General features: G+C 40.9%; 2 protein-coding genes across 8 annotated transcripts in view; both read left to right on the top strand.

Annotated features, from left to right (window-relative positions):
* The window catches only part of TLCD4 (TLC domain containing 4), a 178,809-nt gene extending 158,522 nt beyond the window's left edge, over nucleotides 1–20,287 (top strand). The window contains exons 8-9 of one of the 3 annotated variants that reach the window (XM_063652741.1): nucleotides 3,254–3,366; nucleotides 11,155–11,783. In XM_063652741.1, coding sequence (XP_063508811.1) covers nucleotides 3,254–3,320 — 67 coding nt within the window. In that variant the 3' untranslated portion in view covers nucleotides 3,321–3,366; nucleotides 11,155–11,783. Of the gene's footprint in view, nucleotides 1–3,253; nucleotides 3,367–5,684; nucleotides 5,815–11,154; nucleotides 11,784–19,979 lie in introns of those variants that run through there. The other 2 variants (XM_063652738.1, XM_054485831.2) reach the window with 2 other exon arrangements.
* RWDD3 (RWD domain containing 3) lies at nucleotides 41–16,195 on the top strand. Of its 5 annotated transcripts, XM_054485693.2 has the most exons (4): nucleotides 41–197; nucleotides 11,780–12,267; nucleotides 14,098–14,213; nucleotides 14,312–16,195. In XM_054485693.2, the coding sequence occupies exons 1-4, from the start codon at nucleotides 113–115 to the stop codon at nucleotides 14,424–14,426; spliced, it is 804 nt and encodes a 267-aa protein (XP_054341668.1). In that variant the 5' UTR covers nucleotides 41–112; the 3' UTR covers nucleotides 14,427–16,195. The 5 variants fall into 5 exon arrangements, with proteins under 5 accessions (XP_054341668.1, XP_054341703.1, XP_054341725.1 ...); XM_054485728.2 differs by lacking the exon at nucleotides 14,312–16,195 and having other exon boundaries at nucleotides 11,780–12,220; nucleotides 14,098–14,212; XM_054485750.2 differs by lacking the exon at nucleotides 14,312–16,195 and having other exon boundaries at nucleotides 11,780–12,320; nucleotides 14,098–14,208.
* Nucleotides 20,288–20,869: the final 582 nt, after the last annotated feature.

Raw genomic sequence — 20,869 nt, 5'->3', positions numbered from 1 at the left:
GGCTGCGGAGGCGCGGGGCGCCCCCGGGTGGCCGCGGGCAGTGCTGCTCCTGGCCGGTGGAGGCGGCGGCGGCAGCGGAAGGGGAAGCGCTGAGGCGGCGGGGCCCACAGCCATGGCGGAGCCCGTGCAAGAGGAGCTCTCGGCCCTGGCCGCGATTTTCTGCGGGCCCCACGAGTGGGAGGTGCTGAGCCGCTCAGGTGACTACCCCCGCGCGGGAGGGACAGGGCGCCCTCAGAGGCCACCCGCGTTCGCTTTGCGTCTTCTCCCCACCGCGGAGCCTGGGCACCCCGCCTGGGCCCACGTATGGGGACCGGGTTAGTTGAATGATGGAATGACACGCCCCGGAGGCCGGAGTGGTGTCGCAGCGGGCGGGAGTGTGAGGCGACCCCAGAAACACTAAGAGAGCGGCGCGGCCCACTGGGGCCTCTGCCGCCCGTCCCGCTACTGGAGCCAGGGGCCCCTGCGTGCGCGTCCCCAGGCCCTCCCCTAGCCTTCCACCCCTCAGATCTCACCCTATAAAGAAGCCTGTGCTGACGCCCCCTCGTTGTTCTGTGTCCTTCCTAAGCACTATGCCCTGGGCACCCCGAGAGCACTCCCCGGTTTTAACTCTACACGGGTATTTGTACGTCTGAAGTTGCAGGAGGGCAGGGTCTGTTTGGTAATAACTCCAGGCACCTGGAACAGTGCCGGCCAGGCACATGGTAGGTAGTTGGTAAATGTTTGTTAACTGAACTTTTTAATTTATCCAGTGCTCAGCCTCAACTTTATTTGCATTCTATTTCCAAGTTGATTGCTTTTCTGATACTTTTTTTTTTTTTAGGTGGAGTCTCGCTCTGTTGCCCTGGCTGGAGTGCAGTGGATCCATCTCGACTCACTACAGCCTGCGCCTCCCGAGTAGCTGGGATCACAGGCGCGTGCCACCATGCCTGGCTGATTTTTATTCATTTTATTTTATTTATTTTTAATTTTTTTAAGACGGAGTCTCACTTCGTCGCCTAGGCTGGAGTGCAGTGGCGCGATCTCGGCTCACTGCAACCTCCGCCTCTCGGGTTCACGCCATTCTCCTGCCTCAGCCTCCCGAGTAGCTGGGACTACAGGCGCCCGCCACCACGCCTGGCTAATTTTTTATATATATATTTTTTAGTAGAGACCGGGTTTCACCTTGTTAGCCAGGATGGTCTCGATCTCCTGACCTCGTGGTCCGCCCGCCTCGGCCTCCGAAAGTGCTGGGATTACAGGCGTGAGCCACTGCGCCCGGCCTATTTTTTTTTTTTTTTTTTTTTGAGACAGAGTCTCGTTCTGTCCCCCAGGCTGGAGTGCAGTGTCGCGATCTCGGCTCACTGCAAGCTCCGCCTTCTGGGTTCACACCATTCTCCTGCCTCAGCCTCTCGAGTAGCTGGCACTACAGGCGCCTGCCACCATGACTGGCTAATTTTTTGTATTTTTAGTAGAGACGGGGTTTCACCATGTTGGCCAGGCTGGTCTCAATGTCCTGACCTCGTGATCCGCGCGTCTCGGCCTCCCAAGGTGCTGGGATTACAGGCGTGAGCCACAGGTGCCTGGCCTTCTGATACTTTTTTTTAAACAAGCTCTTGAGGGCCTTATTAGTCATTTAGCCCACATTTATTGAATCCCTGCTGCCTGCAGACTTTGTCAGGGTTTCAGAGACACCGCTACCCATGGCCTCTAGGAGCTTACAGTGTAGAGAGGTTCTTTTGACTATTTTTTGATGGTAGGTGAAACTTACTGTCCCTATATGTGGCTTCTATTGAGTTAAAAAAAAAAACAAAAAACAAAAACAAAACACTGCCATGTATGAGAAAGTGATTCAGTTTTCACTTAGCTTTCAGATACATTATGTACATGTTTGGGGCATGAGATTTATCGTTCTAATGTTATATTGTAGCTACCATTAAAATTGGCTTTCTGACCATAAATTGGTTAACCTTTAAGAAGGTAGTCTAGGCCTGGCGCAGTGGCTCACGCCTGTAATCCCAGCACTTTGGGAGGCCGAGGCGGGTGGATCACCTGAGGTCAAGAGTTCGAGACCAGCTTGGCCAACATGGCGAAACCCCATCTCTACTAAAAATACAAAAATTAGCTGGGCATGGTGGCACGTGCCTGTAATCCTTGCTACTTGGGAGGCTGAGGCAGGAGAATCACTTGAACCTGGGAGGCGGAGGCTGCAGTGAGCCAAGATCTTACCATTGCACTGCAGCCTGGGTGACAAGAGTGAAACTCTGTCTCAGAAAAAAAAAAAAAAAAAAAAGTCTAAAAATGGGCTGGATGTTGTGAGAAAACCATTTAAGATTAAGATCCTTCATGATATCCATCGGGTGTGTTATTCACTGAAGGACAGGGACTGACTTCCATTTATTCCTTCTTGCATTCATCCACTCATTGGGCACTGTTATGTTCCAGGCACTATGCACCTATTAGTGTAATGGAGTTGCTTTCTTTTTAGTGCCCAGCCTGACTTGTATCTTTTGAAACAATTGTTTAAAATCCATATGAAGGGATTTACTCACTTTTAGTGTTTTCTTATCATCCCTCTTCTGATTGGATAATTCTTCACCATCTCCCTCTCTGTCTTCACTGTTCTCTTTATTGATAATTACTTCTGCCTGAGGCAGCTATTTGAATAGATCATCAGATTTCCTAAATTCCTTTATTATGGCTCAGTTGGGAATATCCTGGAAAAATGAACCTGCAGTTTCCCATCACACCTTAAAGAACTGGTAATGGTCTGGGTCATTAGTACACAGCTGAGCATAAAACACTGCTGAAGGGTCAGAGAAAACCCAAAAATGTAAGCATAGAAAGAAAACAGTTTCTTAATCTTGAGAACACTGTGGACCCTTTATCTGCTGTTAAATTGAGCATGACTTTCAAGCCATGCCTCCTAATTAATTTAATTCAGTGTTCTGGCATCAATAAGTAATTGAATTATAAAAGAATTCAGTGTAACAACTTAGGACATTTTGTTGCTGAGAGGTAGAATAATTCAGTGATTGAAATGGGGATGTTTGATGTTCACAACTGGGAATTAAGGGTAAGGTAAGGCCTTTTTTTTTTTTCCCCATGATTTTCATAACATCTTTTTACAAAGTAAGGACTTCTTTAACAGGCAACAGTAAACATGCAGCAGACTGCTGGCTACCACTCACCGTCACTGTCAGTTTGGGTTGGAGGATACACACTTGATACCAGAACACACTAAACACCAGTTCTTTTCTGGCCTCCCCCAAATAAGGTTCTCCCTTTTGCCGCTGGAATCAGGAGAATGTTGCAGAGGAATTGCATTCCTGGTAACAAGATAACCCAGCAAGACTCAGACTGCTAACCCAAGGATCAACTATTAAGGCCGTAAGATTGAAGAAGCTAAATAATTGGATTCCATTTAGCTGGATTAATTTTATGCTGAGAATTTCAGGGGATTTTATCTGCCTTTTGATCTCTTTACAATGGTTATAGTAAGCTTCTAGTAAGAGGCATAACCATCTTAGGGGTGCAAATTAAGTAAGTCCCTACACTCCCATCTACAAGGGAGGGCTGTGGATAGACCACATTAGGGATATTCTGTTTTTTGTATGCATTGTAGTCATCAGTCCAGGTGCCAGATTTGATGGGGTGACCTGCCATGTACGTGATACTTTAAATGCATCTTACTTGATGAGGGGTACTATTGGTCTTACTTCACAGAGAAGATAACTGATACTCAGACTGGTTAAATAACCACCAGGCTCCAGATGTATGGGCCTTTGCACTGCATCATGCTCCTTAATAGAGAGATGGGGCTGTTGCACCAGGAAAATAGTTCTTGGAAAGCAAGGAAATACTTGTCCAGAGAGAGCGATAATAAGCACCCAGAGAAAAGACATGAGAGTGAGCCAACTTATGTTCAGAACAATCCCAAAGGGGAGTGTTTGTGCATGTATGTGTGGATCTATGAGAGGCGTGAGATTGGTATTGCATCACCATTTTCCTGATGAGGAAATTGAGTGACACAGATTATGTGGCCATAGTCAATGTTCATTATATGTGGGAGTTGTGCTTCTGGAAAGAATCTTACAGATAAAAAAGTTGTAAGATGGGAGAACCCAATATCATGTAATAGGTTTTCACGGAAGCTGCAGAGTGAATTTTTGTATTTTATCAACACTAATGTTCAAATTAGTTTGGGCCCTCTTATAAAATGAATCATGACTGTCACACATTGACTCCTCTAAATCTGCTCAGCTCGGTTTTCTGCTGATTGTCAGTATTGAGCTGACTTCTATAAAACCGATGAGATTGTTACTTTTAGCTTCATTTTTTTTAGTTTTTTTTTCTTCTGAAGCTACATTGAAACTTGTGTAAAAATCCAACTGAAGCATAAAACAAGCACTGGTGTATGCTTGCCTGGGAGCTGCCTGGGAGCAAGAGGAGACAGTCTTGTCTTACCAAGTATGAGAGGGTGCTGGAGGTTTCTTTGTGGTTTTCTTCAAAGTTGTATGTTGAGGATATATAACAATTGCAAAGAAAAAAAAAATAACAAGTGTAGGGAAGGTCAGATGTATATGGTATGTAAATAATTTCTTAATGGGCTCTTAGTGAATCCTGAAGAACCCATTCTCTTAAATTTTACCTTTTTTTAAAAGTGTCTTCTGTTATTTGACTGCATTTATAGAGTTTCTGTTGTGTGTTGTATTTTATTAAGTAGAATGAAACCTTAAAAATAGCATTAGTGTGAATTTGGAGTTCTAAAAGTTTAGTTTCTCTAGTTTGAATTTCTGTTTGGAATGTGGTTAGGAGCTTACTTTCGGATGTTTGTAAGGAAGCATAAGGTTTGAAACCTGTTTCAGTTTGTGTTTTAGGTATGAAAATGATACACTTACTATAAGACAGAATGATTTGGTTAGAAACAACAAGTAGTCAATTTGTATCAACTTTAACCAGAGGGCAAGACCTACCTCTTTTGGTAGGGTCTTTAGAATACATGAAAACAGCCTTGGACTTATGGAGATTTTAGTTTTCTGGGGCAAGCCTTAAGTTTTCTAGGGCATAGATGTTTGTTGAGAATGATCAGTTTGTGAATTAAGCTTATTAACTAAGGTTTTGGGGGGCTAAGGAGGGGCAGAGATTAGTATTAGATTTAGAGCATAATTATTTTTCTGCTAATCACTGTTTGTAAGCTGTTAATAACCTTAAAGCAGATAGGAGCAACTTTGTTTTCTTTTTTATTATGGCAAAAAAAGAAAACAAAAAATCAGACTTACAGTGCATGTGTTAGATGAAAAATTCTGAGGCAGAAAGGAGCCAGTTTAATTGCTTGTACAATGTCAAGCAGATGAGAAATGGAAGAGTACAATACATACTTCTAGAGTTTTTGGGAGAAAATGAGTTTTTAAAAGTATGTAATTTTATTGCCACATTAAATACCAGAAGAATGGAGTATGTTATTGGGCTTTTCAGTTTCTTGTAGAGATGACAGTATCATTTTGTATAATCTTATTTTGCAGCTACAGTGTATGTGTGGGTGGGCAGGGGGATTTACCAAGACCAATTAGGAAGAATGCTGATCTTTTCCAATTCTTAAAAGAACTAAGGCAGTTTTCTTCCGAACATATAACTAGTATGAGGGTCACAGTTTTCTAAGGTGAAAGTCAGGAGTTTCACCCATTGCTATTCTGTTTGCTGACTAGGACCAGAAAATAACACAGAGAAAAATGAAAATTGGTAAGGACTGACATGGCTGGCTCAATAGCTTTTCAAGACTTTTCCCCTGGACTACCAACATGTTTCTTTCATGTGGTTCCCTGCACTAGAGAGGACCCGGTAGGTGTTTATATGGCACAGGTTGGAGAACACTGTGGGTCTCAGGGTTTTGATCAGAAGGGGATTCTTCAAAGTTTGCAGCATAGCATCTTGCTTTCAGTGTGGATACATTGCCTTCTTTTGTAATAAAATCTGCCTCCTCCTCATAAGGACCCTTGTGATTACATTCAGGGCTCACCTGGGTAATCCAGGATAGTACCCCCCTCTCGAAATCCTTAACTTAATCATGTCTGCAGAGGCGCTCTTGTCATGTGAGGGAGCGTATTCACAGCTTCTGGGGAACAGAATGTACACATCTTTGGGCCCATTATTTACCACAGGTACTGGGGGTTTCTGCACCTGTGAGATCCATGATTACAAGCTACTAGCACAATTCCAAGAGCTGTATGACTGTAAAATTGAAAAGTTTTTTGTATTCCCCCATTTTGGTTGTTGTTTAAAAAGAAAATCAAGATATTTCAGTGCTGGAAAAAATGTTAATTTAGTTTAACCACAATAATTCTGGGCATGAAAATACCATAAAATAAGTTTGAAATACCATGGAAGTCATTAGGTGGGACTTAGGGAGGAACTGTGGAACTGGACAAAATTTTAGTAGACAGAAAGTTAAGGGCCTTCTTGGAGATAATGGGAGCAAGAGGCAGAGATGGGACACCCAAGACTGAGGACATGATATAAAATGGGTAGTTGAAGCAAAGAGTGAGGAGAGAGGAAGTCAGAGTGGTAGGCTGGCCCTAGGCGTTGCATGGAGGAATTTGTAATTCATTTCAGTCTGGGAGAGTGGTATTGGGATAATTTGGTGTGGGGAGAGGCAGGTGGCGAGGAGACCACTATTGGAGAAGCCAGAGAAAGGCCTGAATTAGGAGGGTGGAAGGGAGAGAAATTCTGGAGGACTTGTGGGATTTGGCAGTTGAATGCTAAGTATGAAAGAAGGAGGGGAAAAAAAGAGTTGAAGGCAGCTTTAAGATTTTATGCCTAGGCTAGGTGTGGTGGCTTACACCTGTAATCCCAGCACTTTGGGAGGCCGAGGCAGGTGGATCACCTGAGGTCAAGAGTTTGAGACCAGCCTGGCCAACATGGTAAAACCCCGTCTCTACTAAAAACACAAAAATGAGCCAGGTGTGGTGGCAGGCGCCTGTAATCCCAGCTACTCGGGAGGCTGAGGCAGGCGAATTGCATGAACCCAGGAGGCAGAGGTTGCAGTGAGCTGAGATCACACCACTGCACTCCAGCCTGGGTAACAGAGCGAGACTCTGTCTCAAAAAGAAAAAAAATGCCTAGGTAACTGGAGGAAGAAAGTTTGTGGAATTATGCTTTACAGAATGCCTGCCATTTAGGGGTTTAGGAAAAGTAGAAAAAACAGTGCAGCGATGAGCAGGGATATAGGAAAAGAACCAGGACACTGTGGTGTCTGGGAGGTAAGGGAAGAGAGAATTTTGAGATTGGTTCGGCAGGTTCAGATGCTATAGAAGGGTAGGACTGGATAAAGGCCACAGAATGTGGCTATGTCAGGGGTGCCCAAAGCACCCTCACACTCAGTGATTTGCCAGAAGCACTTAGAGGACCCAGAAAAACTTATATTCATGGGTGTAGTTTATTGCAGCATAAGAATACAGACTAAAATCAGCAAAGAAAAGAGTTGCATGGAATGAAGTCCAGGAGAAATTGGGAGCAAGTATCCAGGTGTCTCCTCCAGTAGAGTCACACAGACATGCTTAATTTTCTTAGCAATCATGTGTGACAACATGTGACATGTGTTCCCAACCAGGACACCTCATTTGAACCTCCTTGTCAGAATTTTAATTGGGAGTCAATCTTGTCAGCATGTAATACCTGTGTGAGTCATTTCAGCTACTCAGACTCCAGTCTCTAGAGCAAGAAGATTCACCATAAATCACATTGTTAGCCTAAATCATTTAATCAGACACTGTGTGGTCCAACACTTCAGGCATACAAAAATTAAAAAAATAAATAAAAAATAAAACCCACACTCTTTTTTTTTTTGAGATGGAGTCTCACTCTGTCACCCAGGCTGGAGTGCAGTGATGGCGATCTCAGCTCACTGCAAGCTCCACCTCCTGATAAAACCCACGCTCTTAACAGGCAGAATGTTACTAGGACTCTTAGTTCAGCTCTCAGGAGCCAGCCATGGGCCAGTCCTGAAGACAGGCTGTTCGTGGAAATGTGCAGAATTTGAGCACCCCACTCCTCCTGAGTTTTCTCTTTCTTGCACAGTGGCAATTAGGTCATTGGTAATGTTTGAGAAAGGAGCTTCAGAGAGAAGGTATGTCGGAAGCCACAGTACAAGTAGTTGTGGAGAGAGTGGCTTGTGGGAAAATGGATGAGAGAATTATATTTTAAGAAGACTGCAGATGAAAGGATAGAGAATGATAGGTCAGTAGCTTAAGGGAATTAGTAGCATTGAATTTTTTTTTTTAAGCAAGGAGAAGATAAATATTTTCTTAGTGGAGGAGAGGAATAATTAGAGGGAGGGATAGAAAATGCAAGCACTGCCCAGGTGTGGTGGCACACCACCTGTAATCCGAGCACTTTGGGAGGCCAATACGGGAGGATTGCTTGAGGCCAGGAGTTCAATACCAGCCTGGGCAACATAGCAAGGCCCCCATCTCTACAAAAAATAATAATAATAATTAGCTAGGCATGATGGTACATGCCTGTAATCTCAGCTACTCAGGAGGCTGAGGTGGGAGGACTGTTTGAGCCCAGGAGGTCAACACTGCAGTGAGCCATGATCATCCTACTGCACTCTAGCATGGGTGACAGAGTGAGACTCAATCTCAAAAAGCAAACAAAAACAAAAAGCAAGCACAAGACCAGTGATAGGGTTTCCTGTGGAAGGGAGGAAGACACTTCTTTCTCAGATAAAACAGTGAAAAAGAGCAAGATGATTAAAAAAAAAAGTATAATCAAGTGGCCCAGCAGTTCCTAGGCAGCAATGACAACTGCAGTTCCTTGGTCACTAACACACTTCCATGGATTCAGCCAGTAAGGAGACAGTGAACCCAGATGGATTTGGACAGTTACTGCTTAATGCACAGCAGGCAGCATTAGCTTCATGTTCACATTGATTCTCCTTGTCCCCCAAGTTCAGTGGGGGTGATGTGGAGGTAGGCTGAGGTGCATACTATGCACTCAGTGGGTCTCTGTTATAGCTGAGGGGCAGTGAGCTTAGGAACCCTCCGGTCTTATGAGGGGGCTGCTAGTGATCCTGCTCAATCTTTGTCCTGAAGGAATATGTTACCTTATATTGCATAGGAAACAAATCTGCCCTCTGACCTGGAGGGAGAAACTCTAGCTTCCAAGGCTGTCAGTTATGCAAATGTCCTTGAACAAAGATATTGATGCCCTTTGCTCAGAAGGCATTCAGAAATGCCAGATTGTGGGCATCTGACCCGCAGACACTGACCTAGTGATGGATGAGAGACGTACACTGACACAGACATTTTGCTTGTCAGTGCGGCTAAGGGGGTTCTGCTCCTGAATCTGCAGTGTAGGCCACAATAAGCTGGCGAAGTTCACATTTATTTAGTACAGATTAAATGACAAAGGTCATGAGTAAACACCACTAGAAGGTAATTAACATTGCCACCCCCCCACCCCCCGCCAGGGGAGAGCAGTCGTGCACCCACAGATAATCAAAGGTTGGTCTTAGGACCACATGAGTAAACAAGCTATTTAGGTAAGCTCTCCCACATTCCCTTGTTATTTGCTCTTTTGCTATCAACTCAAGGTAAAGAGGATTAGGCTGCTTTCAGCCAAATCTTTTACTGAAGCTATGCACCACCACCCCGCAGCCTTCCAAGAAGGTTTGTGACTATTTCCTATAACTATCTTTACAATTTTTCCTCTACAGTTTTTCCCACCACCCTGACTGAACTCCCACACCAGATCCCTGGATAATTATCTACCAACACAGACATTTATGTTTATATAAATTGTATGTACATGTATATGTACGCATATTTATGAATAAAGAAATGTTTAGGTGTAGAAGAGAAGTCAAGGAAGATCACTTGGGATATATCCCTGCTCTCGTGTTCTGAAACACTGGATTGAGTCAATATGATGGGATCTGTGTCTTACCTGTCATTTTCCCTCAGAGACTAGTACAGTGCCTTGAACTTAGTAGGTGTTCAGTGAATGCTTGTTGAATGATGAATGATTGAAGATCTTTAAAAGTTCTCCTCCTCCTTGAAGAGAGAATGTCAACTCCCTAGATGATTATTAGAAAGTTTATTCAGCCTAAATGGTCGTTTGTTGTCTGCAGTTCTATTTGTAATGTCTGTTTTACATATTGAAATGTACTGTTTTAACATAGGCAGCCTACTTTAACAATCAAGTATTTTTTTTAAAAGGGTAAGTAGTTAGTCCGGGTGCGGTGGCTCATGTCTGTAATCCCAGCACTTTGGGAGGCCAAGGCGGGCGGTTCACCCGAGGTCAGGAGTTTGAGACCAGCCTGGCTAACATGGAGAAACTCTGTCTCTACTAAAAATACAAAAATAGCTGGGCATGGTGGCATATGACTGTAATCCCAGCTACTCGGGAGGCTGAGGCCGGAGAATTGCTTGAACCCAGGAGGTGGAGGTTGCAGTGAGCCGAGATCATGCCACTGCACTCCAGCCTGGGCGACAGAGTGAGATTGTGTCTCAAAAAAAAAAAAAGAATAAGTAACTAGATAGAGGAAGAAGTGTTTTGAGAAACATGATGAGTTTTGGAGGAATGTACAAAGTTAGATTTGGAAAATTTTTCTTATGAAATACACATATAAATTGTATCATTTTAATATGGTCTTTGTAATGGTTAACTGTCTGTGTTTCCAGATGATGTCCTAAAATAGTCGTTCCTTGCAGCTGGTACTGAAGAGTGTATGAAAGAAAAACTCTGTAACAGATGTGTCTGGTCCTGTATGAATCAATGTCTGTAGAAATGGCTTTTATATATGTGGAATCAGAAGGCTGGGAAACAATTTTAATGTTCTGTTAGGTTCTTTAAAATGGGGATACATTCAGGTCTCAGTTGTTGAGGCTGTTGAGCAGCAATCCAGGTATGAAAATGGGAAAGATTTGACTGCTTCTCTCATGCAGAGGAATAAAGCAAAGGCACGTGCAGAGGGAAGTAGGAGTGGAGAGAGGCAAGTTAGCTTCAGAGAGATTTATTTGCACCCAGTTCTGTTCTACTCACCCTGACGTTTTATCATCTTTTTGAAAAGTGGCATGAAGTGGTGTGGAACACATCAGAGAGTGAAGCCGAGCAAATCTGAAAGAGAGCAGAGGATTTCATATGATATCCTATGTGTGCTTTCCCCTTCCTTCTTAGGAGCTGGAAGAGGCAGAATTGATGTCCACTCAATTTCAGTTCATCTTGCCACCTTCGTATTACACTGATACTAATATATTTGAAATAAGAAGAGAACATTCCAGGCAGTTACTGTGTCACATGCAGTCATCAGTTTCTCTGCGACCCTACAACCACAGGGGATTCCATTGTTTGCTTTGACTTGGACTTCTCATAAAATGACTTTCGTTGGATTGAGTGTATAATTTTTAAATTAATTACTGATTTTGTATATATGTGGTATTGTATCTTTGAAAGCTCATATGAGTTTATTAGGGATTTTCAGAATTATCAACTAAGTCTGGCTAGAAAAAAAATTATCTGATGAAAAACCTTTCTGGTAACTTAATAAAAATGGGGTGATAGCAAGTGTAAATGCCAGTTAAGTCCTGGGTGCTGGTGTGTGTGAATACATGAATACATGTGTATGGTTGAAGGAAATAATTTGTAAATCATAGCTTTCCTAGTATTACGTGTCCCTTCATAAAATAGCTCAGAGTTTTCTCATGAAAAATAAATTGACATTTGAGACAAAAATTTGAACTTGCTAGTGTTCCATTCAAATTGAGTAATGTACAGCTAATGATTATTTTTGGATGCCTTCCAGAGACAGATGGGACCGTGTTCAGAATTCACACAAAAGCTGAAGGATTTATGGATGCGGATATACCTCTGGAATTGGTGTTCCATTTGCCAGTCAATTATCCTTCATGTCTACCTGGTATCTCGATTAACTCTGAACAGTTGACCAGGGCCCAGTGTGTGACCGTGAAAGAGAAGTTACTTGAGCAAGCAGAGAGCCTTTTGTCGGAGCCTATGGTTCATGAGCTGGTTCTCTGGATTCAGCAGAATCTCAGGCATATCCTCAACCAACCAGAAACTGGCAGTGGCAATGAAAAGTGTACTTTTTCAACAAGCACGACTGTGGATGATGGATTGTGGATAACTCTTTTGCATTTAGATCACATGAGAGCAAAGACTAAATATGTCAAAACTGTGGAGAAGTGGGCTTCAGATTTAAGGCTGACAGGAAGACTGATGTTCATGGGTAAAATAATACTGATTTTACTACAGGGAGACAGAAACAACCTCAAGGTGCCAAAAAGTTAAATGTTGAGTATGAATCTGGCTATTTTCTGCTTAAAATGGTGTGTCTTTAAGTGTGTTTTATAACAATGGGATAGATTAATTATTAAGATGTTTCTGCTTTCATTATTACCATCTTAATGGATCTTCCTTTTCTTTTTAAAGAATGTCTGACTGCTAATTACAAGTACAAACTTGCAAAGCTTGAAGAATAAGATTACATTTTAAAAATCATGTCACTTAATAAAGTGACAGGTTATTTTAAAAGCTCTGTGGCACATGAGTGTTTGTTTCTGTAATTAGCTATGAGCTTGAATTTTATAAATGTGCACTAAAAGTTTGTGCATATTAATATTTCTTCCTATAGTTAGGCACAGCAAGGTGTGTATTTGTGGATAGTCTGCAAGATTTGTAACTTTCTGGCTGTTAAAAATACATTCTGACACTTTAATTTGGTATCTATAATACCTGGAAAGAGGAGCTTGTCTGTTATAACCGAGATTTCATGTTAGTAGAAGTAGAATCATTAGGGCTGTCAACTTGTCACCTCCTACCTAACTTGCTTTCCACCTGACTTGTCTCAGCAGTTGCTTTCAAAATCATCATCCTCTTCAGATTTTTCAAGTTCTTATTCTAAACTCATCTGACCTGTTTTAGGTGGGACAAGATGAGGAAAACTGTTTTTTATATTTTAAATATTAGAAGAGCTACAAATCACTTAATAGGTTTTATACTTTCAGATAGGTTAGGTCACGAATAATTACATTTGAATTTATTTAGGACAAATTTAGTGTGAACAGCCTATAATCTTAAAGATTTGTAGAATAATGACAGTTTTTTCATGATGGGCTCTTACCACAAAACTGCTTTGGCATTTGGTTAACCAGACTCGTGCTGGGTTAAAGTATATAGATATAACAGTAATTCAGATTTAATGCATATCTTGGATTGGGACTGACTGAGGAACCTCTTGTTTTAAAGTGATTTGTAGTATATCTATAACGTTTGATCCTTTTGGGTAAAATAGTAGCTGACAAAAAATAAATATAAATTAATTTTCATGCTCATCTTTACCTAAAAGGCTGAGATTTCTCTTTAAGCCAGCTCAGGAATATTAGGCTAAACACAGCTGTTTTGCAGATGTTCTTACTCAGATTGAAACATCAATTAATTAACAAGTATTTATTCATATTTACTAGAACCCTGCTAATGTAGAGAAATAATACTTTTTTAGGAGATCTTTTATCAGCTCTCTCTAAAATGTCATTTTATATAAATTTTTCTCATATTTTTATAAGATTGTATACTAGGATTGAGGATGTATAGGTACATATTTATAGATGCTATCAATTTGGAATGGTAAGTGCTGTGTGCCTGGTAATGTCATTTAGCTGCTGAATTTGTAATAGTAAGAACAGTGGCTTGTGCTCTTAAGTGTGCCATGGCGCTATATCCAGGTACTCCTCTAGTGCTTTGCATGTATTATCTCATTTAATCAGTACAACTTCCCTATGAGGTAGATCCTGCTATTAATTCCATTTTTGGAGAAGGCAACTGAGCCACAGAGGATTTAAGTAACCAGCCCAGAGTAAGAACTAGTAGTCAGTTCAATCCAGATTTAAACTTGAGGAGTTGGATTGTATTGTTCTTTACTCCTGTATCCACCACTACATTATTCTGCCAAGTATGTTAAAACAAGTATATAAAAATTCTTACTGCTTGATTTAAAAAGGGGGTATTTAAGCATGAAAATAAGCCTACAGGTTTATGGCTCCTTTAAAACTGGGACTTTGAGATTCAGAGTAAGATATGTATTTAATGTACTGATTTATTATTTAGGAGTACTTGATTCTTCAGAAAACCTCCAAAGTAGATGTGGACTCAAGTGGAAAGAAATGCAAAGAGAAAATGATTAGTGTACTGTTTGAAACAAAAGTACAGACAGAACACAAAAGGTATAATTTAGTACTATTGCAGATGGAAAAGCAACTGAATCGATAATTATACTCTGACAAATCTAGGCATATTCATGAGTTTCTCTTGTATAATGCAGGTTTCTGGCATTTGAAGTCAAAGAGTATTCAGCGTTGGATGAATTACAAAAGGAATTTGAAACTGCAGGACTTAAGAAGCTTTTCTCCGAATTTGTACTTGCTCTGGTAAAATGAAATGGAAGACAGGAATCTTTTAGTAAAATAGCAGTGTTTTTTGTTGTTTTTGCATTGGATTTGGGGAGTGGTTAACTGAAATAGTCACCAGGGAGCAATTTTAAAGTTTCTCTGAAGCAAAATGATAGGCATCATTCTAACTTCAGGAACAAAAGCCAGTTCTGTTTTATGAAATATTAAACATGAAGAAAACTTGTATATTCTAATGTTTGCCAGAAAAGTCTAGGTTCAGTAGATGAGACATTATTTAAAAGATAAATTTAAAAAGATGGTAAATGAACACTTGTTTTTATAGGCAATATTTGTTTGGAACTATGTAATTTTCTGGCTAATTTTCTTGTAATTAAATGATTTTTTTTAAAAAAGATTTGTTTTCATGTTTACTTTTCTTATATTTATATTTTTAGCATTTGATCGCCATTTTCCCCCATCCAGCTTATGTCTAATGTTTTAATAAATGTTAAGGAAAATATAACACTGATTTTTTTTAATGGAATTGCATAAATTGTTTAAATGCAAAGTTCTGTAGAACAAGATTTATAGTTGCTTTTTGAGGGTGTTCTAGAATAGCATGATACTTGCTAGCCTTAGGACTAGAGATTTGATTCCAATTAAAATTCTTATTCGAAAAATTGAACTTCTTGTTTTATAAGAGGAGAAATGTTCATACAGAATGAACCTGGCTTGCAAGATGGAGGAAATTATATAAAAATACTATTTTTTATTTCTTATGAAATCTGTCAAAACATGGTGAAACGTATTTATCATGACCTAATGAGAGAAGAAGCTGTAAGATAAAACTTGTATTAAAATCTGTAATAAAAATGTAAGTAGACATTTGTATCTCAGAAAGGATATTTGTACACATGAAGCCACTTGGGCTGCTAAAATAAGGGGCTGATTCATGGAAGAAAGGCCAAGTGAATCCCTTTGGCTGCCACCTATGAAGTATAGTGATATCATTATATAATTATAACTGATGGGGGAGGGAAGTGAGGAGAATGTGGCATGCTGAGCAGTGTTTCCTGACAGTAATGCTCTGTGATGATGTCAGTTCAATCTGATTGTCTTATTTTCAGGTACCTTTGTAATTTAATTATACCTATCTGTTGATTATTTTATGGGGTTTCTTTAATGAGGAGATGTTCAGTTTACTCTCATTCTAGTGTGTTGATTTTTTTTTTTTTGTTTTTTGGAGAACTGGTAAATGTAGTTAGATTGTTCTATGGCAAGAGCACGTATAGCAAGGAGAAGCTACCCTTCTGGTATGCAGAACTGAGAAAATAGGCTTGAAAATTTGGGACTGCTCATTATTACCCCTTCATTTGATTTACTGTAGTTTCAGTGAAAATTAAAATAATGAAAAAGAATAGAGTTGAGAATATTGGCCATATGGTTGAGATGGATTGAGGGGATCATGATATAATAATATTTTACCTTGACTCTTCTCTGCAAAAATATATTCCTGCTTATGCTTTCTGGTGCCCTTTTAGCCTTTCATCTTCAAATCTGACTCTTTACAGAAGAGCTTGAATCAGATCAACTTGAATGTTTGCTGTAATGACTTTTTCCAACGTAATGATATTTTTATCTGCTAAAATTATTTTTAAAACATATTGGTTATTATTACTTTCTTAGATGTTTACATCTAAGTCTTTCACAGATACATACACATCAGAATAGAAAACTAAACCTTGACAGAGTTAGCGATTTATGTAAATGTAATTTGACCTCTGGATAAAATAAAATTTTAAATTATATACCAAAAAGCTATGAGTCTCTTTCGTATTTCTTTAGTATTAGAGGAAGAGACTCTTAATTATTTGCATTTATATTTTTGCCTCAAACTCTGCTGCTTTCTTTTCAACTTGAGATACTTATGAAAAGATAATTAAGACTTCTGCTTCAGTGATGGTGGACCAGCTTTTCACTGAAGAAAACTAAAAATATAAAACACATCCTCTTAAAAGAATCAAAGTAAATAAGACAGTGAAAATTGCTGGGCTAAATCTTGGAGGGGAGAGGAATCCAGAGAAGTAAACCCAGCACTTAGGGCTATTTTTTCCTATGGGTACATTTGCCACCCTGCAATAGTTAGCTGAAGGGCCGAGTTCATTTTTGTCAGCTTGAAGATGTAGGGAGTAAATTTGGGGTCTGGAGGATAAAGTAGGTGGGGCCAAGAGCTAGGACCCCCAAAGGACTACACTGTGTTAATAAAGGTGAACTGTACATAAACCAATTGTCCTAGACTATAGGTAAGGTTTGAGAATTCTGGTGGGTCCAGAAAATCTTAAATCTTCAACTTGGATGATTCTAATACTCTCAAAGCCTCCAAATCTTCTTTGAAGAAAGCTAACATCCTCCTAAGGCCTCAAATTGTATCTATGAATAATTTTAAAATTCAGTATCTCACAAATGATCAGAGGTAACTGGATGCATGAAGAGACAAGATAGAAACAGCAGAAAAAACGCGATAGAAATCGGCTGGTTGTGGTGGTTCACATCTGTAATCCCAGGAACTTGGGAGGCTGAGGTGTGTAGATTGCTTGAGCTCAGGAGTTCGAAACCAGCTTGCGTAATGTGATGAAACACGTCTCTACAAAAAATGCATAAACTATTAGCTGGGTGTGGTGGCATGCACCTGTAATCCCAGCTACTCAGGAGGCTGAGGTGGGAGGATTGCTTGAGCTGGGGAGGTTGAGGTTGCAGTGAGCTGAGCTGAGATCGTGCCACTGCACTCCAGCCTGGGTGACAGAGTGAGACTCTATCTCAAAAAAAGAAAAATTCTGGAACTGAAAAATGTAAGAGTTCAAGGGATGGTTAATCAGTTAAGGTCCAGTTAGGAAATCAGAAACTAGGCATTTCAAACGGTAAATTTAAAACAGACTGATTACAAATTAAAAAGGCTGTAAGAGTTAAAAGGAGAGGGAGTGGGGCTGGATAAAAGAGAAGAAAAGGAGGAGGGTGAGACGCTCAGAGTTTAGAAACTGCTAAGAGCCTACATCTGCTATTGCACTATTGGAGACATTGTAATAGCCTATATCTGCTATTGCGCTATTGGAGTCTGCTCAAATGCTGCCTAGACCAGAGCTAAAATTGCTAATAGGCACTGTCTCTGGTCCATTCGAATCTGGAATCACTCCACCCCTGTTGCCGCTATACCAACTGCCAACAAGGATCACAGTGCTATCTGTGCTACCTTCTGATCTCCCAGAAGTGCCTTCTGTTGACAAGCCTAACAGGAACCAAGCTGGCACGGAAGTCTGGGGAAAGTAGATCACAGAATTTCAGCCTCAGGAGAACAGAGCTGACTATAGAAGGATGACTGTGTGAAATGGTGAGAGGGCTGAGTGCCCACAGAAAATAACCAACCAGTACGCTTACTTTCAGCTATTAAGCATCCACACACACATCCTTTTACCCATATTTAAACTTCTATGCAGCAATAACAGTTTTATGCTTCTATCTATGTAAATTTAACTCTGTTGTTTACGAAAACTCACCATTCCCTCAGAAAGGGGAGAAACAGCCCCACCAGTTACTACTGTTCTTATTGGTGTTAATTCTTCTAGTTTAGTCACAATCCCACCTAGATATTCTGTAGCTTGAAGATTAAACTGTAAAGTTCACTATCACTAGTATTAGTGGCATTCCTTGTACTCCTACGGCTTGAGGGGGGGAGAAAAAAATAGTTACTATATACAAAGATATTTAGAACAAGCAATGAAGCACATTTACACAACTACTTTGGTACTTGTTTCTGACTGGTCATGAAGCTGTAGTTGATATTTGTAACTTCCTCCTCTACTTAATTTTTCATTGCTCCTGGCCAACACTTCAGCTGGCAAGTGTTCTTTACCTAGTAGGGTAGCTGAATCTTCATTCTGGATGGGTCTGAGTCTTTAGTAGTTGGGGTGCTTATTAATTTTCACTATTAAATAAGTCTTAAGAGGCAATCCAGAGATTCCCCTGGGGTCCTTGACCTCATTGTGTAGCAGCAACCCAATATCCGTAATAATAATCTAGATCAGTCATCCCAGCCAATACAGGGATCTCTTTGTTTTTTAGTTTAGTGTCATAAGAAACCTAATATATCTAGGCATCAGTCTCAATTTTCAATTCATTTCAACCATTTTATGTGCCTTGGTAGAAGCATTCTTTCCTTGTGAACTAAGACCTGTAAACTAGCATAGTCCGAGTTTACAGGAATGAGAATTAGAAATTCTGTGAGAGGGTTATTAAGTATACTACTGAGAGGAATCAGTCCTGTTTTTATCCCTTGATTCCTGGACCCATGTATTCTGGCAATGGGAGAAATATAATTGTATGCTGATCACTGGTTCAAACTATATGCTACATTTTGTATAATAGCACTGAAGTCTCTCAGGGGCTTGTCTCCCACCAGGACTAATAACTGAGTTTTTTTTTTTTAAGACAGTCTCACTCTGCCACCCAGGCTGGAGTGCAGTGGTGCGATCTCAGCTCACTGCAACCTCCGCCTCCTGGGTTCGAGTGATTGTCATGCCTCAGCCTCCTGAGTAGCTAGGATTACAGGTGCATGTCACCATACCCAGCTATTTTTTTGTATTTTTAGTAGAGATGGGGTTTCACTATGTTGGTCAGGCTGGTCTCGAACTCCTGACCTCAAGTGATCTGCCTGCCTCAGCCTCCCAAAGTGCTGGGATTATAGATGTGAGCCACCACACCCAGCATAACTGAGTCTTAACAGGTCATTATATTCTACCAAGCCAGCCACTTTTGGATGATTAGGTACATGGAAAGGCCTATGAATTTCATCCATTGCTACATTTATTTTGTTGTGAAATGAGTTTCTGATTCAGAAGTTATATTGTGAGGGATATCATGTCTATAGGATCATAGTTGGTTGTATTATAGGAAGGAACTTCAGATTCATATCCAGAAGTATCAGTTTAGTAAGGACAATTAGCTGGCCCTTCCATTAGGGAAGGGGTCCAATGTAATTAATCAGCCACCAGATAGCTGGTGTTTTTTAGGAGGGGAGGCCTTTTTGGTGGCTTACTATGGGTTTTTGTTTTTAGCAGGTTAGGTACTCAGCAGGTTAGCAAGATCACCCTTGGTGAGGGGAATTTCATGTTGTCAAATCCATGAATAACCTCTGTCCCTGCTGCCGTATTTACTTTGTACCTGAGCCCACTAAGCAAGCACTGGGGTGCTAGGGAAAGAGGCTGACTAACATCCACTGGAGGATTCAACTCATCTATTTGATTAATGGAGGCCTTCTCTGCGGTGGTTGCCCTTTGATAAACGTCACATGAGACACAAATATCCTCACATTTTGTGCTCAGCCTGAGAACTCCATTCATATACCTCTGTCCCAGATCTCCTTTTCATTCGTCCTTTTATTTTGTTCTTCAAAGTCTGTGACCTCCTGGTCAACCTGTTAGCTGCTGCTCATGAAATACTGTAAATCTATACCTCAGGGCATCTCTTTACCTAGAGAAGGTACACAACCAGAATTACTACTCAAATTTCTACCCACTGAGTAAATTTCTCTTGACTTCTGTCTTTCAGAGACACTCCAGATTGGAGTCGAAATTGCTAAAGTGAAGAATATTGTGAAGAACCACCCATAAATCAGGCCTGAAATATTTCTTCCTTGGTTATCAAGTTATCGGAACTCCCCATAAGATCCTCAGTGTGGACTGAGAAAGAGGAAGCCGTGCAGAAGGAGTAGCTACTATAGATAACTGAGCCACTTGATCATGCAGCTTATTTGTACCTTTGGGACCCACTTGTGCCTGATCTCATATATATTACTTCATCTGCACATGCCCAACTTTACAATTTCATGAATAAAGTAATTCCCAGTTTGTGATATGTAGCTCCATGTTCAATTGATGTCTCATGGTCAATTGTTCAATTTTATCTAAGACCCAGTACCAAGCTAGGAGCTCTTTTTTGAAAGAAGGGGCCGGGCGCTGTGGCTCACACCTGTAATCCCAGCACTTTGGGAGGCCGAGGCGGGTGGATCACGAGGTCAGGAGATCGAGACCATCCTGGCTAACACGGTGAAACCCCGTCTCTACTAAAAATACAAAAAATTAGGAGTGGTGGTGGGTGCCTGTAGTCCCAGCTACTCGGGAGGCTGAGGCAGGAGAATGGTGTGAACCCAGGAGGCGGAGCTTGCAGTGAGCCGAGATCGCACCACTGTACTCCAGCCTGGGCAACAGAGGGAGACTCTGTCTCAAAAAAAAAAAAAAAAGGATAATTATTTGCAGAAGAGGGCATGGCTTTGATTAAAATCTTAAGGCTCTGTTGGGCTTGTGAGTTCTCTAATATAGCATAATTATAGGCCATAACTATATAGAGCACCATTGGATCTTAAGGGTCTTAAAGCCCAAGTAGCAGGGCAGTTTCATCACAGTCTGGATGTGTAGCCTATTATTTTGCTCTGGGCCCCA

This window comes from Pongo pygmaeus, chromosome 1 (genome assembly GCF_028885625.2).
Source record: "Pongo pygmaeus isolate AG05252 chromosome 1, NHGRI_mPonPyg2-v2.0_pri, whole genome shotgun sequence".
NCBI lineage: Eukaryota > Metazoa > Chordata > Mammalia > Primates > Hominidae > Pongo > Pongo pygmaeus.
This window is presented reverse-complemented; position numbering and strand designations above follow the sequence as displayed.

Coding starts and splice junctions, on each gene's coding strand:
- RWDD3 (XM_054485693.2), top strand. CDS start 113: ATGGCGGAGCCCGTGCAAGAGGAGCTCTCGGCCCTGGCCGCGATTTTC. Junction 198..11,779: donor GGAGGTGCTGAGCCGCTCAG/GTGACTACCCCC, acceptor GATGCCTTCCAG/AGACAGATGGGACCGTGTTC. Junction 12,268..14,097: donor GAGACAGAAACAACCTCAAG/GTGCCAAAAAGT, acceptor TTTATTATTTAG/GAGTACTTGATTCTTCAGAA.